The following is a 22,680-nucleotide window of genomic DNA, read 5'->3' on the forward strand; positions in this document are numbered from 1 at the left end:
AACCAGACATTACCCCATCTGGATTCACCACCCAGCCAGATATGTCCCAGTCTACAGTTGTTGATGATGATGACGACCCAGTGTGCTGTAACATGGGGATAATATCTGATATCCGCAGCCATCTGAGCTCAAATATGTCAGGGTCATTGTCTGTGATGCTGCAGCTGTATCTGTATCCATGCTGTAATGATTTGCTCCCCTGGAATCACAGTAATCATCTCGGTTTCGACGGCTTACTGTACAAATAGTGTATCACATATTGATTGAGTCTTACAGGATGATGTACAATTCACATGTTGTTAAAACTGATTTCATAACAGCATGAACTTTCGGTTCGTCCAAAACAACGTTCAACTCATTTAGGGATGCCAGACTTTTGAGGAAATCAATTTGTGAGACGGCTTGTTAACTGATTTGAGTCAAGATTTTTAGGGATGATGACTAAATTTGAAATACAGCATTATAGGTTTTCTTTGGATTGAACAAGCGTTGAGAAAGTAAAATTCTTCAAGAAGACACAAATGACAAAGAGCATTTATAAGCTAGACAGGAAGGTTGTGCATAAAAAGACATTTTCTGTGAGATAGTTTCTGTTTCAAAATATTTTCAGTCTTGTTTTGTTGATTTAAAATGAATTTCAAACCCTCATTTCATGACATCATATCTGTATTGGTACAGGTGCCACTGTAGACTTCTTGATTTGCTTTAGAGCTGTTTGAACTTACCACTGCATAGATCAATGCTCTTGATGTCAATCACTGGAGTGTCTGGTCCAGACTTTTAACAGAACACCATGCTAAACCTGGAATGTTGCTGACTGTTGTCTTAAACAACAAACAAAACAGAAGACATAGCGTCAACATGGATGATAATTACTTTATGGCTGTCCAAGCCAAAAAAACAAAAATTTGGTTTTCTTTTGTTTTACGGCAATTTAAAAGTAGATTTGGTTGATAGGCTCTCAATTTTTTATATCATTTCCTCTTATTTACATGTTATTCCCAGTGATACCTACAAATAACAGAAAAAAAGATTTAAGGACAGGGTCAGATTAGGTTCAGTCAGTCAACAGAAGTATGCACCTCACTACTATCACACTGTCCTTTATGATTTGTTTTAAAACCAGTTGAACTGCGACACATTTCTGGTTTGTTGCAGCCCATAAGTGCTTGCATGTGTTGCCATATTGACATCATAATACATCGCTAATATTGTTAATTCATCGTAACTGACTCTGATCGCACATTGAAATATCAGGTTTTCATGAGACGTCAGCCCAATGAATTAGAGCTGTGTATCGTGGTCTAAGTGGCGAGACGATATATCCCGATACCAGTTTACTTAGGCGAGCCGATATATCATGAAAGTATTGGCAAGGAACCTGCGAGACGATTATCATCACGATACAATGGTGGCGATACGATACGTATCCCGATACTTTACAATTTCTAATAGCAGAACATATATGATAGATAAAATGACTTTATCTTTAAAATCTTTATTTGTTATACAGCAGATCTTGTGTTACATTCACACACACTTAAAAAGCTGTTCATTTAATATAGTTTCAGCATTTAATGCTTTTAAAGTACAGTCAAACATATTCAGTATACTTTGATCTAACATATATAAGTTTGAAACAAGTTTCCTTTGGGAAAGTGTGTTTCTGCACCGATGCTTTCACAAACAATTGAATGTAATTTATATCAGAATTCAGAATCACTGAAAAAAACTCTTAAGTATGCTTTCTAAATTTTATCTTCTCTTTGTTCTCTTTCTTAACAAAGCTAAGACGTCGTTCGTGTATGTTAATAAATGGTGTTATTTGTCAAACAACTAAAACATATTTCAATTACTAAAGACAAGTATTCTACAGTTCACAGAGTTTGAAACATGTTCACACTCTTTCACTTATACACCAACTCCTTTGTCCATGTAACAAAGATAACAGACACAAACAAATTCCTAAAAGGTTCAATTTGTTTTTAAAATTCAGAAGAATTTCAAAGAGACTCCCTTCCTATTCCTAATGCAATACTCCTTACAACTTTAACTAGTACTGAAGTTGTATCGGGATATATCGTCTCTTGTGGCGATACATCGATGTATCGTGGACCCTTGCGATATAACTACAATGAATCCTGTAAAACTACCAGTCTACAAGTAGCATGTCAATGCTTGTGGATCAACACCAGTGGTGTAGGTTTACATGTGCTTTATGCTAGTGATTGGCAGAGCTTTACATGCACCATGTTCCAGTGATTTTTTTCTCTTCTTTTTCTTTGTTGAGCTTCATTTGCTTGATATTCCAGTGATAAACTTTTTGTTGAGGGTCCCACACCTTGTTCATTCATATTTTAGCCTCAGACCCAAGACAATTCTGGGACTTAAGAACAATTCATGGATTGCCTTCAGATATGTAATGTTTCCCTGTGGGATTGTTATGTGTGGTTACAATGATCACATTATTTTACAGGTGTGAACCCCATGGTGCTCTGTTTTCGTGTGAAGTTTTACCCAGAAGATCCCATGAAACTTCATGAAGAGATTACACGGTAAGTTGCAGTCAGACATAAAGTTGGGCAGACATCATCCCTACTTTGGTCTTAGTACATATTATATGTGTGGAGAAATTGTATATAGATGAAATTGAGTTTTGATTCAGTCACTCATTCACTAACTGATTTTCCACCTGGGAACTTTTTAAATCTGCCATTTGAAATTCAGTTTGAGTGTTGTAGGTGAGTGAGCTTGATAATTTTGTGAAAATACACAATGCCATTTAGAAAGTGGTCAAATCTAACACATGTTATGTTTGGGATTACATTTTTCAGTAAAGTACAGATTCTAGTACTTTTGTTGGATTCAGTCCCATCCGGGATTCGAACCCACACCCTCAGAGTCGGGCACCTAATCGCCAGCACACAAAGTCAGCCATCTAATTCGCTCAGCCACCGCAGCTTGCACAAAAATGGAAGTCGGACAACTGGTAGTCTAGATCATCGACTTTGTGTATCCCTCTGATTTGTGTAGATAATTTTGCCTTGATCATTGAGATCATTGTTGTTACAGTTGGTTTGTCTGTTGTTTGTATTAATACAAGCCCTTGAGATTTTGCTTTATCAAGCTGATGACCATGTTCACTTCCGTTGGGTTATCATCACTGAATTACGTCTCATGATTACACACTCTTCCGTAGCTTTATCTAGGATTAGTGGAGCATTGAGGACAGTGACAGCATTCACACTACAAAGCAAAGTCAGTTTGTTAACGTGTCAAGGCATAATTGAGTGTGGGAGAAATCGCTGGATGACATTTCAAGCAATATGTGCAATTTAGTCATGCATTTCCGATTATCCTTTGAAGTTTTTGTTAAATGCCATTTGGATGCTAGTAGATCCTTTGCAATGTGTACAAGAAATAGGAATAGTGTGAAAATTGTCATTTGAACTTTTTAAGATTAATTTTTAAATATTAGATGTGCATATACGTAAGTGACATGTTTTTTTACACAAAATTAATGTGGTGGACAAAGATGACTAGATTTTTAAGAAGTCAGTATACAAGAGTCATTGTCAAGACAGTTATTATACTGGTTATGTTGTTTTTGGCCAAATGTTCAGATGAATTTATGGAAAATATGTCACCATGGTAACAGGACTTACACCAGTGAGTGGGTGAATGTCACGATAATCACAGCTATATCCAGTTACTGATCAGTATTGAACCTTGCTGCCCCGTGTTCTCTCACAAAGGTTATGGGTTTGAAGCCTAACTGAACCAGATTATGCGTTCAGGGTGCCCTTGTACAAAGTGATCTTAGGGCTAAGGTGATCGTTACTCCCATACCATAACATAGCACTAATGTTGTGTTGTACATCGGCGCCCTGGTTTGTTTTGACCATACCATACCATACCATACCATACCACCATACCATACCATACCATACCATACCATACCATACCATACCATACCATACCATACCATACCATACCATACCATACCATACCATACCATACCATACCATACCATACCATACCATTACCATTACCATTACCATTACTTCTGGGTTTCACTGGTGACCTCCATCATGTTCTGCACCTCTCAACTTCCTCCCACATCCTGGACATGGCTGAAGTACTGTTTATGGTACCACCGTACTTATTCACTTCAGCCATCTTGCACAGATAGAGGTGATCAGCTCATGCTGGCGGTACTGAAAGGGGAAGACATAAAATGGGCATAAAGAATAGAATACCAGCCCATAAACAGGCCAGCGACAAAAATACACCTCAGGTTGATAAGCAAACAACTCCCAGGGCTTTTAACACCTCCCAATGAGTAGAACTCAAGTGTTAGGTTATCACTTAATTTGACCAAAGTGGTCTGAGGCCTGCAATTACTTTGAAACTTCCTCCCTCATTGACATGACACAATATGATATTACTGGTACTAGGGTCAGAGAGTCAGTGTTTGGTGACTTTGTTGTTAAATCCTTGTTTACATTTTGGGGATATTAATTAGAAGGTAAAAGACTAATTCATGGGAAAATGGTGGTTTAATGGTGTTTTTGTGTAAATTTCTTACACATGAGCACTGATTATTAATCTAATTAATCTACACCAGGACTTTGATGACAGTTTACTAAGTCCATAAGAAAATTGCATCCACTTAGCTCGCCTTAAGGTGTTAATACCGGGTGATCGTGAGAAAAGTTAAATGTGATACCTTTTGTCAGTGATATGAGATCCAGGAAATTCAGGGTCTCCTCCATTCTCTTCCCACAGAGGTTACTTGTCATATCTTCCTACGAACCTCTGTTCTAATACGGCCCTTTCATGGTGCGAGTGTTCAGGATTCGTGATTGGTTGCAATCAGATTTAGTTGTGCAATCAGCGACGTTGTTTCAAAAGTGATCATTCGCAAGGCCTCCGTAATTTCCGTATGTTTCGAGAAAACTAAACCTCTTTCCCTGCGCGATGCGCAAACGTTTCTTCTAGACAGAACTCAGTCATGTTATGGCGGATCAGTGGCATCTCCATCGCCCTCGTTGACAACGGACACGCTAGTCATTAAACATCTTGTGTGTAACACCAACACAAGTCCCCGGCAGAGGAGGGATATTTGTGGCCCCACATTTTCTTGTGTTAGTCAAGTTGAATCTAAGTCGATGTAACACGTGTTCTGATTGGATAAAGAAGAAGGAGATCATTCGTGTTGCGATCTTTTGCCGTTAGGGGATTTTACGGCCAGATAGAACCGGAAATATGGCCGATATCCAGCTCAGCTGCTCAAAGGCTTTGTTTTCCCTCGAGGATGTCATTCTCAGCGAAGATATGACAAGTAACTTCTGTGGGAAGAGAATGGGTCTCCTCTTAAAACTTCACATTTTGCCATATATCTTTCATCAGCACCTCCGATGCTTATTTAGTTGAATATGGTAGTATGAAGAACTTGAATCTTGAAATTCCATCATTTCAGATAAACCATTATTGTTATATAATGGTTCGAAGGCTTTGTCCCCAGAATCATGCTTTCATTGCTCTATAAAGACAGCATGCATTTGTCCCTCAATCGGACGAATAACTTCTATATCCATGCTATGAAACTATTTCTAAAGCAGATTGTAACGACATTAAAACAGAGACCCTCTCAGTGTTGCTATGGTCAAGTTAAGAGAAAACTGATAATATCTGCTTCGATTGGGATCTATATTTGGCACCACGTCTAGACTTGACCAGTGCCGAGACAGATTGGGTTTAATGTGATATTGGCAAGCTTTACAACATGCCTGTAATGGCTTGACATTTGTGAAAAGAGGCGTATGCTCCTTTCTTGCCTTAGTCTCACTACGTAGGAATAACACCCTTAGGCATTACAGTGTTAAGCACTCTTCTGCTGGATGGCTTCAGCATTCATTGTTGCAACAAGTACTGCAATACATTTGTCAGGGTCACTTTGCTAATGTAGGTGTTGGTGTCTGTGTAAAGTGTGTTATTATTTATCCCTTTAGTCAATTTGACATGTTTATTGTTTTGGGTTATATTTGAATTGGTGTCCGTTCTGAAGATCTCAGTTTGCCCTGGAAGCAGCTAAAACTGGGTTAGACATTCCAGGCCTTTGATGCTCCACATAAGTCTATTAAGTATTAATGTGTTGGTGTCGTTTTAACAAATTGCAATTCGATCACATCATGCAAGTGATTTGGTTTGGAAAAGTTAATAAGAGTGCTTCTAAACCACAGTTTAAAAGATTTTCAAAGGAACTTTTTGTCAGATATAAAATAGAAAAAGATATATCCTTAAGCAATTGTACTGCTGATAAAATTCATCAGTCTTGGATGTTGTATCCCACCTAAGTCAACTGTAAAGTACTGATTACATCAAATAAACTTAGCAACAAAAGTTCTTGTGACACGGATATTTTTTAAAATGCTCCTTTTTGTATACAAATCATCAAAAAAACAGGTTCATGGCACGATGACAGAGTATCCAAATGCATCTGTCAAGGTAATGTTTGCAAATCATGAAAAAATGACTTTGCACGAGAAATTTTGTGAGGAATGTGTTAGACTGTGGATCTTTAAACCTGGGTAAAGGAGAGAATGTTTCATTCTTGATAAAGACACGTTGAAAGAGTGCAATCTGAAAAAACATCAAATTTCTCAGCAGAATTAAACAATTGTTATGCCAAGGCTAACAGAAAAATGAACGTTGGTGAGTTATTGGAATGCTCCAGTCCGGTACTCTACAACGAGATGTTGCTCGCAGATTCAATGTCCATCGAAACACAGTATGGAACTTGTGGCAACGACACCAACAGACAAATCACGTCAGAGACCGTCCTCGTATTGGGCAACCCCCAGTAACGACCCAATGTCAAGACAACTGGATTCGACAGACAGACCTCCGGAACCGCTTCCAACCAGCAACAGTCACGGCAGCAACCATCCCAGGCGGATATCACCACAAACCGTTCGTCAACATTTACGGCTTTTTGGGATCATCGCACGACGCCCATCAAGACGGCCGATTTTGACGTTACAACATCGCCAACGACGTCTACAGTGGGCAAGACTGCATGTGAGATGGACTCAACGTCAGTGGAATCATGTCCTCTTCACGGATGAGTCCAGATTTTCGCTTCACAGAGCTGATGGCCGTGTGCGAGTTTACCATCGACGTGGCGAACGTTATGCTGACAATTGTGTCATGGAAATTGATCGGTTTGGAGGCGGTAGCGTGATGGTGCAATTAATCTGACAGGGCAGCGATATCGGGATGAGGTTCTCCAGCCAGCCGTTTTACCGTTCGTACGGCAACATGGACCAGAGGTGACGCTACAGCAGGACAACGCCAGACCGCACACTGCCCGTGTTGTTCAACGTTTTCTGGCTCAGAATAATGTTGATGTGCTTCCCTGGCCAGCTAAGTCACCGGACATGTCGCCTATTGAGCACGTTTGGGATGAAATGGAAAGAGGCTTGCGGCGCTCACCAAATCCGCCTGTAACGCTGCAGCAACTGCAACAATGTCTTCGTGAGATCTGGGACAACATCCCACAACGATGTCATACACAACTGATTAATTCCATGCGACGGAGGTGTGTTGCCTGTATCAACTCTGCTGGTGGTCATACCCGGTATTAGAATGGGACTTTTCATTCTACCCCCCAAGCATTCAGATTGGTGTTTGACCCTTTGAAATTGTCACTAATCTGAAATTAAGGTTGTCATTAGCAGGTCAAATGTCTGTTCTATGAAATAAAAGTGTTTGTATTAACTTTGTTTACTTATGCGCTTTTCTACACCATTTTTAATAGCGTCACAAGAACTTTTGTTGCGGAGTATATTATGCCAAAAGATTTCCTCTATGTCAATGGCCTCATTTCCCTGGCATGAAGGTCAATGTTTTGTAACAAGGATGGATGAATAAAATGTCTAAAAAATATATATAATAAGAGTGCTTCTGGAAACCGATTTAGAAATTTCTTTAATTTTTTCATGATAGAAGTCAAAAATAATATTTTTAGTCAACCATTATTTGATTTGAGATTTTCAACTTTTTGTGCAATTCTGAACAACCACTTTTGCATTAGTCGTGTGTTCAGCTTATAAAATGTGATGCTGTTGAGAATGCAACTGTCAATGCATAACAAATGTACATAACAAATAGTGGTATAAGTAGCCATGCACGAAATGTCAGTAAAGGCAAAAAACAATAATTCAACAATCATCAGACATCAATACTGAAAGCACCATGCATTGCTGTGCGGATTTGTATTTCTTATCTTCTTAATTGTTATGGTCAGTGGATCGATTTCAAGAATCTACCTGATCACGATTCTTGTCTTGACATTAGTAGGATATCACTCGTCATGGGGTTTTATGAATTAACTTGTTTCATTTTGTGCTTCTTTGTGTGCTGTGAATATATTTAGGTAGTTTTTCGGTTAAACAGTGTCATGGAACAGCAGACCAATGAAGATCCGGGTTAAAATTGGTCTTCAGTAACCCATGCTTGCCGTATGAGGCGACTAACGGGATCGGGTGGTTAGGCTCGTTAACTTGGTTGGCACATGTCATCTTATCCCAATTGTGTAGATCGATGCTCATGCTGTTGATCACTGGATTGTCTGGTCCAGACTTGATTACGGTATTTACAGACCACCACCATATATTGGTGAGTGCAGCGTTAAGTAACAAACAAACCCTGACAATGGGACAGCTTCTGACCTGGACTTGGGTTCATGATGTCCGTTCTGTATTGTTCTCTGTCTGTTTCAGCTACTACTTGTATCTGCAGTTGCGGCGAGACCTCCATCATGGCCGTCTGTTGTGCTCCCCACAAGATGCTGTTCACCTCGCGTCATACATTGTCCAGTGTAAGTAGTTTGGCAGTAGTCCTACACTCTGTGATCTTTCCTAGGATACTAGATGAATTTGCTGACTCAAAATAAGTCTTTTTCAAGTTTGATTATAACATCTGACATTATAACACAGACCAACAGTCATCAACACAATTTCGCTTGTGCTCAGTACAAATTACTATTATATTTTATCCTTAGAACAGTCATTTTCTTCATATACTGTCCTAAATCAGTAATGCCCATCAAAACAAGTTAAAGTGCTCCTGATGTTTTTAATGCTACTATAATTACTCTGTCCTGCCAGATTCACTATATTTTTGGGAAATATTGTATCCTTTAACTTTTTTGTGGCTATATCAAAATACATTTGGTTGACCTCAAGAGATGTATGCAATTATGGGGGAAAATTTATGGATGTCAACTTCGTTGCTCTAACGGACCGACATTTCAGAGTATATCCTTAAAATATGCTTGGAAGCGTTATGTTCCTTATGATTTAAAGAAGTTTATATCCATGCATTTTCCTCTTTAAGTGTTTTATTTCTAAACAACGTTTGAAGACCTACTGTATTCCCAACTGCAGCTTCTGTTATTTGTCCCCAGCCGAGGTTGGCGATTACGATCCACAGGACCATCCACCAGGCTACATCACTGCCTTCAAGATGCTACCCAAGCAGAACGCCAAGATGGAAGAACAGATCCAGGAGCTGCACAAGACGCTCAAGTAAGTTTGGTTTGGGTGGGGACATCCCAGTGAGACCATGGTTGGAGGGTATTAAAAGGGGTAAATTTGAAAGTGGGTTTGTGGGAAGGGAGACAACTCTAAATGTTGTTCAGCAAATAGTTATGATCAAAAGCTCCATATAGTCCAAATACTTTGCCCTGGTATCCTAATTACAGCTTTTTGTTAGTGTTTTAAGTGGCTTTTGTCTCTCTGTTTTCAAGTATGTTTTCGTTGTTTTGATTGAGGGGCTCTGGTAATGGTTTTGTGTTTTCTTTTTGTTTTGTTTTTTTCCTTTTTCAATAGAGCTGTTGATTGTGTATTTCCAGTATATTATAGGGGTCCTCAAGATGTTAATTAGTATCTCTGTGTTTTAGGGGCCAGGTACCTGCTGAAGCTGAGAGTAATTTCCTGAAGAAAGCAGCTGTGCTGGATACTTACGGTGTCGATCCACATCAGGTCAAGGTGAGTAGATTTTACCGTACATAGGTCAAATCAGGTGAAGTTGAGTAGCATTAGTCGGCTGTGTGGATTTGGTGCATTATATTTGCTCTGTATTACTGTTAATTTTACACCTACCTTTGTCTGAATATCTTTGGTGTTGATCAAACTGTTTGATATTTCTAAACATTAAAATGTGTATATTCAGTCTCCTTGCACCCGTGAAGATCCAGGTTAGAATTGATCTTCAGTAACCCATGCTACTAACAGGATCTGGTGGTCAGGCTTGGTTGACACATGTCATCGTATCCCAATTGCGTAAATCGATGCTCATGCTGTTGTTCACTGGATTGTCTTGTCCAGACTCGACTATTTACAGAAGTCTGCTATATCTGGAATATTGATGAGTGCGGCGTAAAACTAAACTCACTCACTCAGTCTTCTTGCTTTTCCACAAATCAGTTTGTTGCATAGGATGTGAATTGATCCGAAGTGAAACATTTTCATCTACTTCATATGTTGTGTTTCAGGATCAGCGAGGAGATCAGTTATACCTGGGTGTGACTCATCAGGGCATCATGACCTTTCGCGGCAGTCGACGGACGCAGCTACATAAATGGTAGAAACATGATCAAACAATCATACAAAGTACACACTGATTGGAAATGATCGGAAATGGTATCCAAACGTGACCTGCATCAATAACATTTGTTGCTGAAACACTCATATTGTGATTTCACTCATTTAATCAAATCGCCATGATATATAAGGGAGAGCACTTTCAGTGCATGAAACACATATAGTAATTTTATTCCAGATTACATTATGCCACAAAGGAAATCTACCAATATATATATGTGTAATTAATTGTCTTCATACTTGAACACTTCAACCTAGTACCAGATAATTAAATTTTATATGAATAGTAGGGAGAATTGATTTCCTTTTTCTGACTTGGTACATACACCTACTTACGCTGTAGCAGAGTTCACATACTGATCTGCCAAGAGGTACACCTGTCCTTCGAACCTTTTGAAGCTGCAGATAGGAGTTAGTTATGTTTGGTTTTGGTCCTTACAGAGATGCCACAGTAGAATTGCTGCCCAGTAAATTAGGCTTGCCTAAGTGAAAACTGAATTTGTCACATGGTCAGGCATGACATCAGACAGTTGGGTCATTGTACCCTGATGGTGTGGATCGTTGCTTAGGTCTTCCTCTCATCCAGATCAGCTGAATATTGCCAAACTGTGGTGTTACTCAACAAATATTGGCAGCTTCTAAAGTTTGAATGAATGATTAAGTTGTACTGTATATTTTGTCTTGATACTCAGGAACATCTATTTGTTTGTTCCAGGAACCAGATCAGAAGGATTGCTTATGAAGCGAAGATGTTTATAGTCCATGTGAATGTTGCAGAGGTGAGATACAACTGACATCTGATTGGTTAAGATAAACATATACTCAGTATAGGCACTGATCATACCTTCATACCTGTTGCCTGTGTCTTATCATGCTGTACAGGAAGTGGTAGTGGTGGAGTTGATGATGGTGACTCAGGGTTGACAAACAAAATAGTCCTTAACTTGCTTGTAGTATGTCTGTTAAGTTAAAAGTGACTTATTTTTGGCACTGTTCAATCCAGAATTTTACATTGTGTATATATTATTCATTGTTATGTATTATTGACATTGGTAAAGATTGATTAAGGCCCTTCTCTAAGAAAGAAACCTCATAATGAAGATGAAAAATCACAAATATTTATTTCTGTTCTCAGATGGGGAAAATATTCTTATCAAAATTTGGAGTTTTGAGTAAATTAAGTTTACTTCCTTGAATGCTTAAGGGAAATATGATTCAGAAATTGTACTTTAAATATTTTAAATATAACTGTTGCCACTCACTCCCACCCACTTGGTGTACACTGTGTTAAAAGCATGGGGATCAAACTCTTCTGTGGATAGGTTCTACATATAGCAACTTCACTGCATATGATTTTACACAAGAAATTTCTTTTTATTTATTTTTTTTAAGTTTGAAAAGTTTGTGTACATTCTTCAGAATAGTTGATCAGCACACAATGTAAAGCTGGGAACACCTTTCACGTCTGTCTTGACCAATCACATTTCATTTTCTGGGCTGTCATGGACATCACACATGTTCATGAAAACTGGTTCAAGGGGCCTTGGTTGTGGATCTTGTTCAAGGTGCATGTTCATCCTGGCTCATGAATCATGTTCTCGGTTCACAAGTCCTGGTTAGTGAATTATGTTTTTGGTTTATTTGCCCCTGTTTGTGGATCATGAATTCTGAATCACGTTCTTGGTTCATGAGTCCTGAGGTATGAATCAGGAATCTGGTCTTGGTTCATGAGTCACGTTCATGGTTCATGATTCATGTTCATGAGCCCATGCTACAGGTTCAGGGTGCATGTGTAATATTCTTGCTGCTCTGTGCACACACACATTCACCTCCACACGCTATTGCAGGAGGAAGATGCTGCGAATGCAAAGAAGGTAAGTCTTGATGTTCTTCTTCTTCTTCTTCTCCAAACCTCAATTATATTGACATAGAGAGACACTTAGATTACTGTGTCTAGAGAAATGCAATATTTCTGTTTGTGCCTGTTTAAATTTTTATGATTGAAAACAATTCTTTTTAACTTGATAATGTTACAGAAACAAATTCAACTGTGTTCAACAATATGTACTCATCAGTTTCTTTCGGCCCTAATTTCCTCCATGTTCTTGGTCCAGTGTGTCCAAGAACTTGTAAACCTAAGTTATTCAGGCTGCATCAGAAATATTTATGTATTGTAGAAGTAAATCATTTCTAAATGGAAGCATGAAGATAAATGGTTGTAGAATAGCTTCTTTATTGTGAAGTAGATGTAACTTAGATTAGATGTAATGGAAAACAGTGTCAATAATTTTATTCTTTTAAGATTTTGTTAATGTTTCTGTACATAATATTTCTCAAGTCTGGTGAAAAATTTAGGATTTGATGAATTTGTTTGCCTGCCTTTGGAGGAATGTCAACTTGAAACTTTTTTATTAATTTCCTATCTCATGTTCATTTGTTTGTCATTTCATATCAAGATTTCATTCCATCATCTCATTGAAAGAAAAAAATCACTGAAAAAAAAAGTTAAATCAGTACTAAAAGAACTGAAAATATTTTCCTCAAAAGAAAATATTTACTGTTTTCTTCAATGTGCCATTTATTGGAATAAGTTTTTTTATGTAAGGAATAACCCAGGAATTGTGAAACCCCTTTGCTATGGAAACAAATTTGTCTTGAATATATGACATAAGTTACGACAAGATTTGGGCAACTGTCATGTAGGTTTCGGATGAGGCGGCAGAAGGGGGAAAGGAGAAAGAGAAGGATAAAGAAAACGAAAAGGGGAAAGAACAGGAAAAAGAGAAAGAACAGGGGAAAGAACAGGCAAAAGAAACTGAAACTGGGAAAGACCAGGAAAAAGAACCTGAAACAGGAAAAGAGCAGGGGAAGGAAACTGAAAAGGGGAAAGAAACTGAAACTAAAAAAGAATCTGATAAGGAAAATCAAAGCGAGAAAGAAAAAACTGAGGAAAATAAGTTCGAGGTATTTACGTCACTCATTACCCTGCTAAAATTTGGAAACAAACATTTCCCATGAAAATGTCAGCATGAAGAAAACCTGTTTTTTCCCTTGTTGATTGGCTTAATTGACAAGAGTGGAATTATGCTATAACATTTTGCAATTTACTGTTCCTATTTTTTTATTTACTAAACATATGTCAAAAATGTTTGATATGAATTAATCTTTTTATTCATTTTTTTAGCATTAACCAAGTTTAGTTAGAATGCATTTAATGATATTTTTTATTTATTTTGATTATGATTCAATAACGCATCAAAATTATGCATTTTTGTTTCACTATGTTTGCAAAACAACGTGTTTATTCTGGTTAAGTATGCTGATGGCATGTTTGAATTATTAAACAGTGCACCTGATGGTTATGTGTGATCGTCAAGCTAAGGTGGTTATAAATTCCATACTTCAATAATGTAGGCTGCAACTATCGTTGTTCTATGATGACTTTATAGAAATCTGTATAATACATAGAACCAAGCAGGTTTACTGCAGGTGGAAACAGTATATAACAGTATATTATTTCATCTTCAGAACGCTCCATACCCTTCCAAAGGGTTTTCTGGGATGTGTCGGAATGTTTTTTGAAGCCATGGAATTTGTCATACTTTGGAGTTTATAAAGTATTTTGAAAAAAACACGTCTTTACAGAAAGAAAGTGTCCTTGTTTTAATTTTTTTTAGCAAGCTAAAATTTGACTTTGCAGCGAAACCCTGATTTTTGTATTTAAAGGGATATTATCTGATTATATCTTCTGGTTTTCTGGCAGACCATTTTACATTTTTGGAATAAGATGCAAACAAACACAGTTTTTCTGTTTTTACAAAACTTATTTTACCAATTTTTCTTTTAGGGAAAATACTTATGCACTGGCGCTGTGGATGTAATTTATTGAATAATCACCACTAGTTGAACTCCTGGCCATTGTTCCAAACTATTATTTGTTACTATGTGCTTTAATGGGTGCTCTTTTGTTTTGTTCCCTCTCTTGCAAATGCAACCTTTAGAGGAAGAAGGAAAAGGTGATAATTACAAATTCAGGTTTTCGGGCTAATATACTACAATTTATTGCTGCTTCAGCTCAGGGAATATCTATCTAACATATGCTTTCACCTATTTATCACTAATTATAGCTTCTGTTTAGAAGTTGTAGTTACAATTAAAGCTTTCACCAAATCCACTTAGTACTTTGTGCATACACATAAAACCTGCCAACAACTTCTTGTTCACATGCTTTTACTACAGGAAATTTGTTATTGAGAATAGTACTTTCCTGCCAATCAGGTACTATTTCCATGAAACTAGATTAAAGTATATGAATCATGTTTGACATGAATTCAGCTTCATCATAGTATCTGGCGTGATTCTCATTAGAAATTTGGTATACAGTAAATAGTATTCTCCTAACCATCAAATAGAATCCTCCTGACACTAGATTTAAATTTATCAGTTTGGCTGGAGCTTGGTTTGATCACCGTTCCATTTGATTTTGCATTATTTTTACATACATTATTTCCTGAACAATATATCAGTCGTGGATAGACGGGGATGGCTCATAATCACCATCTTAGTTTTGGGTATTGGTATATACTACTTTCCATAACATCAGATAGTATTTCCTGACCACTAGCTTTTCATATATCAGTCATTGATAGACCTGAGCTGGGCTTGATAAATATACCCTAGTTTTTTGTGGGCAGGCTTCTTGTAGAAACCATATCCATGACGGGTGATGAGCTTTAGTTTCTCCTCTTCCTCCAACATGTTAGCATGATAGATGTGACGCATGCTGTTTTGTTGGTGGTTACATTACGTGTATATTGTAGCATGTCAACAAGTTGTGCTATGATTTAATTGGCATGATTCCTATTCCTAATACAGGCACTAAACCAATGGCAGTGTGTATTACTAGATGTGGAAATGAAACAGATATGGTCGAGTCATTTACAGGTTTTTCAAATATTTCTGAAAGGTCATTGATTTCTTTTATTTGTGTATTCATTCAAATAAACGCCTGTTGATGTTTTGACCAGTAGACATGTTGAGAGTTGTCTGCCCTGTTTTGGCCAGTCTCCTCACACACACCTGTGAGTAGTTCTCATTGAGCTGTTGTAGAGTTCGGCACCATCATCAACTAGCATCATGTATCAGTAGAAAACACATACTGATGTTCTTACATTGTTTTTGCAGAAAAGAAAACGAATAAAGGTATTTCTGTTTATGCTGCACTAGCAATGTAATACCAAAAATGTTCAAATGTATTTACCTGCATGCTTATTTGAATGAATACAGTGATACGGAAGTCTCTGTTAACAATTAGAGTTGGTCAGACTGATTAATATTGTTCCATATTGTGGTATTGATCTAAAAATAATGTATGATTTAACATACTCGTGAATGTTAAGATCTCGACCATATCTTATGAAAACATGTTGATTTTGTATAAAATATTTCACAAAAATGATAACCAAGTATTTTTCTCTTTGCAATTTTCACTGAAAGTATTGTATGCAGTAATCAATGTTTTGCTTTGACTGAATAAGATCTACCTGATAAATATGTAATGTCTATCTTAAACAAATGCCATTAGTTAAGAAAGTATGATTGAAGATAAAAGACGATGTCTTAGAATGTAGGTAAGTCAGTGCACGTAGTATGTGTAATTGATATAGCTGCACATAGGAGGACCATATTAACTACCAAGGTACATTCGGGGAGGTGATGGTTAAAGTGTCTGCTCGTCACGCTGAAGACCAAGGTTCAATTCCCCACATGGACACAATGTGTGAAGTCCATTTCTGGTGTCCCCCTGCCGTTGTATTGCTGGAATATTGCTAAAAGCGGCGTAAAATCATACTCACTCACCCAAGATACATTCACGAATGGCAGCTGCATATGTAGGACATAGTGAAACTCAGCACACCATAATAGATCGGTTGGAATGCAGAATTAGGTTCTTGTTTTGGACCCAAGTGGGCTTATAACAGTATCGTTCTTTAGCTTTCCTTATCTTTTTAATCATTTCTGAAACACTTATGCTAGCTGGTAACATAAGCTGTAAACAAATGTATAAACCTTTGAGAACCTGTTCTGAGGTCTAGTGCTTGGATCACCTAGTAGATGAATGTTATGTCCAGCTAGATTTGTGTAATGCAATGCCACACCTTCCACCTAGCAGCAGCAGCCCCACGGCTACAAGTGTCTGACTGTCGGAGCGTGCAAGTACCTGTGGAGATGTGCTGTGGAACAACAACTCTTCTTCACGTAAGTCCCTTCTTCAGAGTAATTCCCCTTGATTGATAGTACTGAAATGGTTGAAACTGTATAATCCTGATTGTGACTGACACTGGGATATCCTCAAAGCTTAATCTGAAACTACAGGGTAGAGCATTTTCACTGAGAGGTAAAGGTCATTGGTTCAATCAACTGGACGTGTCATACCAAGAGACAAGACGGTACTTAGTGTTGCCCTGTCTTGCACTTGGCATTAAGTGAATAAAACAAGGTCTGTGTCTGAATAGGCATCCATTTGAAACTAGAACAGGTTACAGTGGTCCAGCACTATAAACTTGGCATCAGTCTGGATAAGTACAACCATCTATACATGTATGTCTGAATGACTTCTTTGAGAGGCATTTAGAAGATTGACAAATAACTGAAGGATGACAATATATGGTAAACAACTTCTTTATTACAATGAGAGCGACGTTTCGTGTAGGTTCTAACATCACTTGCTTGATAACGGTGTTAGAACCTACACAGAAACATCGCTATCTCTGTAATATCGCTGTTCATCCACATATTGTCATCATACCTTATGTCTGAGTAAAGTAATCTGAAAATGGGGTTAACCCACCCATCTCAAGTGAAACTATTTAGTTCATATATGAAAATGTTTATCCCAACTTTACCTTACATCTAGGAAACTACTATGTTACTATTTCCAATTGAATTGCTATATGAAAATGTTTGTTTAGTAAGGCAGTCTTGTGCCATTACCAAAGCTGGATATATAAAAAGCTGTATACAAGTAACAAGATTAGATGGAACTGATTTGTTTCCGTGGTTTATACAACAGGCTGGCGTCTTCATGCAATGCACCCAAGTTGAAGTCAGGCGGAACGCTCTTCAGCCGAGGATCCAAGTTCCGTTTCAGGTATTCGATAACTGCATGCAATATATCATTGAAAATCACACTGGACATCTCTTTCAGCTCTTCAAGATTTCAGTAATAATATGTTTATTATATTTGCAACATCAGTTAAGAGAAAAGAATGGTATTAGATATAACGAGCATGTGCTGTAGAGAGTTAGTAACTATTGATGTTATAGCTTGTGCAACAGACTGTAATAACAGTGTCAAAAGTAGACTAGATGGTCGTTTTATCTCATTCCAGAGTTTAAGTTTGTACATGATTTTAGGTATTATTTTATGGTATATGTTACAAATATTTTTCATTATTCATCTTCTCAAAGATATGTCCTATAAGGCTGAAGCCCTTGGAGGATCTTGTTTAGAACTGGTTACAGATATTTCCATGCTGTTCCTAAGAGGCTCGGATGGTAGGGTAGAAGTGGCAGAAAACCATACTCGTTCATTCAGTCCTAAGAATCTGAATCACACTCATTGGATTCATTGACTATGTGTCATTGTACCCTGCATTTATTGTTGCTCGTCATCTCCATCACTGAATTGTCTGGGTATTTTATTCCTATCAAGACAGAATATTTTTTTAACCAAATTATCATTGGACACATGATTCAAATCCCCTTCCTCTAAGAAAATATGTCTGAAAGATATCGCAATCAATTATGTACATTTCATGGAACATTTTAAATTTATACATTATTTTAATTGATTATGCCAAAGTTTCAAAATGTTTCACCCTTAAGGAAGATATGTTTGAGAATATGAAAGAAGTAAAGAAATAATGAATTGTCGTAACATGACTGTTAGTTTTAACAGATAGAAATAGTCATCTGCTTCCATATGATGTCATAAAAGTTGAATGTTTATCAAAAAGAGAACTCTGTTTGTTGACAGTTGTTCAAGGGGAGGTAACTCTTGTTGTTTACATAGTTACTTCCCCTGACATCAAAAGCTTATGGTGTCTGCTAACTACATGAAACAACTTTCCAGTTTTTATGTGATCATTAATCATCCTGTTCATCATCCCATTGCACCTACATGTTTAAATGACATTTTGAGGAAGTTGATGATTTTGTGTCATTCCTAACGTGTGTGCTTGACTCTACAGTGGACGCTGTCAGGTCGAGGCTCTTTCAGCCAGTGAAAACATAAAGAGGTCAGAGCCCAAATTTCCAAGGCTAGTAGTCCTGCTTTCTCATGCTTATAGTCAAAATACCCAGGGTTGATCTCAGGCAGGGAAAGGAATTCACCATTTGGAAATTTCATAGACATCAAAGTTTAACATCAGCAGAGAGCTCCCTGTTGTATTTTTTTTCGTTCTCTTTTGGGAAATGTATGAAAACAATTGTATTTTACAATTATATTTTGGGAATATATTTAATTGTTTTATCGAACTGGAAATATCCATATGCAGACTGAGAAATCAGAAAGTAACAATTAAATTCTTCCAACAACAACCCTGGGTGTTTTCGAGTAAACTCATGAATCAAACCCAATGCTGCATGTGTAAACTCTAACAATGTGTAAGTATAAAATTTGACTTTATTCATCTGGCTGCGCTGTGTAGATAGTGTCAAATGACCAATCAGAGTGATTGAAAGACTGCATGGCATGTGTTTGCCTGACCAATCAAATTGTCTCTAACATGATAGAGCATGAAAAAACTCATCTTTCTAGAATTTTGCTCTTACCTGAAAGTTTGATTTTGGTTGAGTTTGAAGTTTTTTGTGTTGGACCAGAAAGTCTAGTATTGATTGATGTCTGTATAAAGGTTTGTCTGAGACATAGTATTTAATTCTTTTTATAAAACTCTCTAATACTGTGACAGTTTGTAACGTTTAACACTTAGGTATATTTGTCAATTTTCCTGTTTGCAGCTTTTTGTGTCCTTTTAATTCCTCTATCTTATTTGTGGTTTTTTTTTTAAAGAAATTGTATGTTCTTTGACTGCTTTTTAATCAATTAGGTAAGGCTGTGTAGTTAACACATATTGCTTTTAGATTAACTGTAGCTTTCAGCTCAGTTATCCGAAATGTTACAAAAATTAACTTTAGTCCTCCTTTTTTTTTCATCCACTCAACTTGTTTTCTCCATTTCAAGTTTTCATCTGTTTTGGATGAAGTATTAGACTTGACATAACTTTTATAGTTAAAGCGTTTTGGTAACATTTAAAATCAGAAGTTTCAACAAGAGAAACTGAAAAAAAGTCATGTGATTTATTATTTTCTGTTAAGTTTTATTAAGGATGGTATTGGGAGCTCCGTACCTGGACTTTTCTCATGAAACTTACAGTTGAACAAAAACATTTTATCAAAAGAGAACAGTGTCTCTTTCCAAAAATTGATATACCTTATACTATATATATTTATATATCCAAATAATGTATCCATCGGACCTAACAATTTTAATTATTATGTCTAATGACTGAACTACATCAATGTAACATCTATTAATTCATCATCCTACACCAGCAATATCATACTGACCGTAATGAGCCATCAGAAGCATGATGTGAATCACGCATGACATCATTCTCATTGTGTCGTTGTACGCAGTCATGTCAAATATGTGTCATGTCTGTTTTGATGTCCTCGTTAAAGTCTTACAAAAAGTTAATGTATGTTATTTCTATGGGTAATGTGCCCATTAAGGGATACAATGGTGTTATCATCTATTTCAATAATAGTTTTTGGGTTGATGGAAATATTGTTCTTTAATCCTCTTTTGATAGATGTATTGAAAACTGAACTGTTTATATTCTGACTGAAACGCCTATCAGCAGCACTAGATGTGTATCTTGATTCAGGGGGAAATGATCGTATGCATATGATATGCTAGTATTACATGCAAATTGAATCTGCATATGAGACTGTTTCTGTTGATGCATGGATAAAGAAATGTCTAATTTAAATTACTTCTGTCTGTAATAATTCTGGCTTTTTCATAAATCATAAATTATTGATAGTATAGGTGAAATATTAAATTTGAATTAGCAATGTAGTAACTTTGGAGTCGTCTATTTGATTTACAGAACCAACTCTCTTCCCAACTTTTCCCGCAATAAGCATGCGTCTGAGAGCAAGAGCAGTACGCTGAATACGTCCATCATGTCGGAGCCTGTACCGGAAGGTGAGTTTGGAACATCGAGACTGATGTCCACATGTAACAATTCATTTAAGCTTCGTTTACAGAAAATCTATGCTCAACATTCACAACCAGAGCTTGTCTTTGGAGTGATGACACGATAATCAGTGACATTAAATAAAATATTTCCTGCTCATAGTGACAGTTTGAGCGGGTGGCAATTCTTGTGTTACATACACTTTACAAATTAGACTTCAAACGAAGGTATGGGGGCAAATTGACCCAGGGTATTTATTCGAACAGTATCTAGATTAAATACCCTGGTTCATCAAGGATGTCACACGCCAGATTGCTCTGTGATGTGGCACTGACAGGTTATTTCATGGAATTATCAGCTGTTTAGCATATAATACAGATATATATGCAATATGGAGCTTATGAGTAAAGTTAATTTTTAACTGCTTTAGTGTTTGCTGTAACTGAGATGACGGACTGGTTAAAATAAACACCCTGTCTCAGAGTAGACAGAAGTGCCACCTAGAAAACCAGGGTTCCTTGAATAGCAGCTTTATGTCCCGTCCCTTGTGTTGGGAATATACCCAACGCTGAGGACAAACAGGCAGATATGGGTTACATCACACGGCATACATGTGAAATAGTCACATTGATAGTGGCCCAGTTGTGTTGCCATAGATAATGTGGATAAACAAGCTGGGAAACTTTAGGTTTTGGAAGTAGGTAAAAATATTTCACAATTGAAACACAGTGGAGGGGAAAATAACCAACAGCATCCTTGTGGGGTGTTAACATGCTTGCAAGGTTTATTGATTCTTTTCCAATAAGTGGGGAAGAATTACTCCTGGGTGATTTTAGGCTATGGTTAAAGCTGGACTCCCGCCCGTGTATGTACGTCCCTTGCATGACAGTGTTACACTACTCCAGTAGGCAAAACATGAACAGCCTCACACCTGGTTATTGTCTTGTTAGCTCACCTCGGCTAAAAGCCTTAGTGAGCTTATGTAAGGGCCTGTTTGTCTGTAGTTTGTTGTTGTCATCAGCTGGAACTAGATCACGAAGCCAAATTTTTTCTTCATATTGCACTGATCCTTTTCGCAGTTTCCTTAAATTTATTTCATAAAAGTCCAAACTTAAAAAAAAGGTTAAAGCTAGATATAGTATGTGTTTATAGTATTGTTTGGTTATGATTTAAACAGTGTTGCACCAATACCAAGGTATCACCAACGATTGTATTTAATTGAAGCAAAAACAAATCTACTGAGCTTTGACATGACAAACAACCCTTTGAAACGCTGCATCATTAAATATGTCAAATAGTTTTCAGTGCAAACTTTCATGATCTTAGGGGGCGGTGGGGTAGTTTAGTGGTTAAAGCGTTCGCCCGTCACGCCGAAGGCCAGTGTTCGATTCAACACATGGGTGAAGCCCGTTTCTGGTGTCCCCCGCCGTGATATTGCTGGAATATTGCTAAAAGCGGCATAAAACCCGACACACTCACTCACTCATTCATGATCTTTGTATCAACCATTATTTATCTTGATGAAAACTAACTATCTGAATAATAGCTGCCTCATGTCAGAATTTGGATAAGAATTTGTTAAACAGCTGATTTTGTTGAGTTTTAAGAGAAGGTGAGCTACTGTACCTTGGCTATTGTTAACAGAACTGGCCCATCTGACACAGTGTTAATATATTAATACTCAAATATCACATGTTGTTCTTCTCACCCTTACTGATTTCCATTGTAGTAACCTTTCCACCACA

At 37.3% G+C, this 22,680-nt stretch overlaps 1 protein-coding gene across 17 annotated transcripts in view; it reads left to right on the plus strand.

Annotated features, from left to right (window-relative positions):
* Nucleotides 1-22,680, plus strand: part of LOC124282461 (FERM domain-containing protein 3-like) — a 92,106-nt gene that overhangs the window by 53,931 nt on the left and 15,495 nt on the right. For 5 of the 17 annotated variants that reach the window (XM_046718449.1, XM_046718453.1, XM_046718452.1 and 2 more), the window contains exons 4-15: nt 2,477-2,555; nt 8,787-8,884; nt 9,473-9,593; nt 9,968-10,055; nt 10,562-10,650; nt 11,386-11,449; nt 12,518-12,544; nt 13,374-13,634; nt 16,840-16,928; nt 17,743-17,820; nt 18,923-18,991; nt 20,846-20,943. In XM_046718449.1, coding sequence (XP_046574405.1) covers nt 2,477-2,555; nt 8,787-8,884; nt 9,473-9,593; nt 9,968-10,055; nt 10,562-10,650; nt 11,386-11,449; nt 12,518-12,544; nt 13,374-13,634; nt 16,840-16,928; nt 17,743-17,820; nt 18,923-18,991; nt 20,846-20,943 — 1,161 coding nt within the window. Of the gene's footprint in view, nt 1-2,476; nt 2,556-8,786; nt 8,885-9,472; nt 9,594-9,967; nt 10,056-10,561; nt 10,651-11,385; nt 11,450-12,517; nt 12,545-13,373; nt 13,635-14,671; nt 14,687-15,854; nt 15,873-16,839; nt 16,929-17,742; nt 17,821-18,922; nt 18,992-20,845; nt 20,944-22,680 lie in introns of all 17 variants that reach the window. The other 12 variants (XM_046718451.1, XM_046718454.1, XM_046718459.1 and 9 more) reach the window with 9 other exon arrangements.

This window comes from Haliotis rubra, unplaced genomic scaffold (genome assembly GCF_003918875.1).
Source record: "Haliotis rubra isolate DU_JTF1 unplaced genomic scaffold, ASM391887v1 Scf3, whole genome shotgun sequence".
NCBI classification, from domain to species: domain Eukaryota; kingdom Metazoa; phylum Mollusca; class Gastropoda; order Lepetellida; family Haliotidae; genus Haliotis; species Haliotis rubra.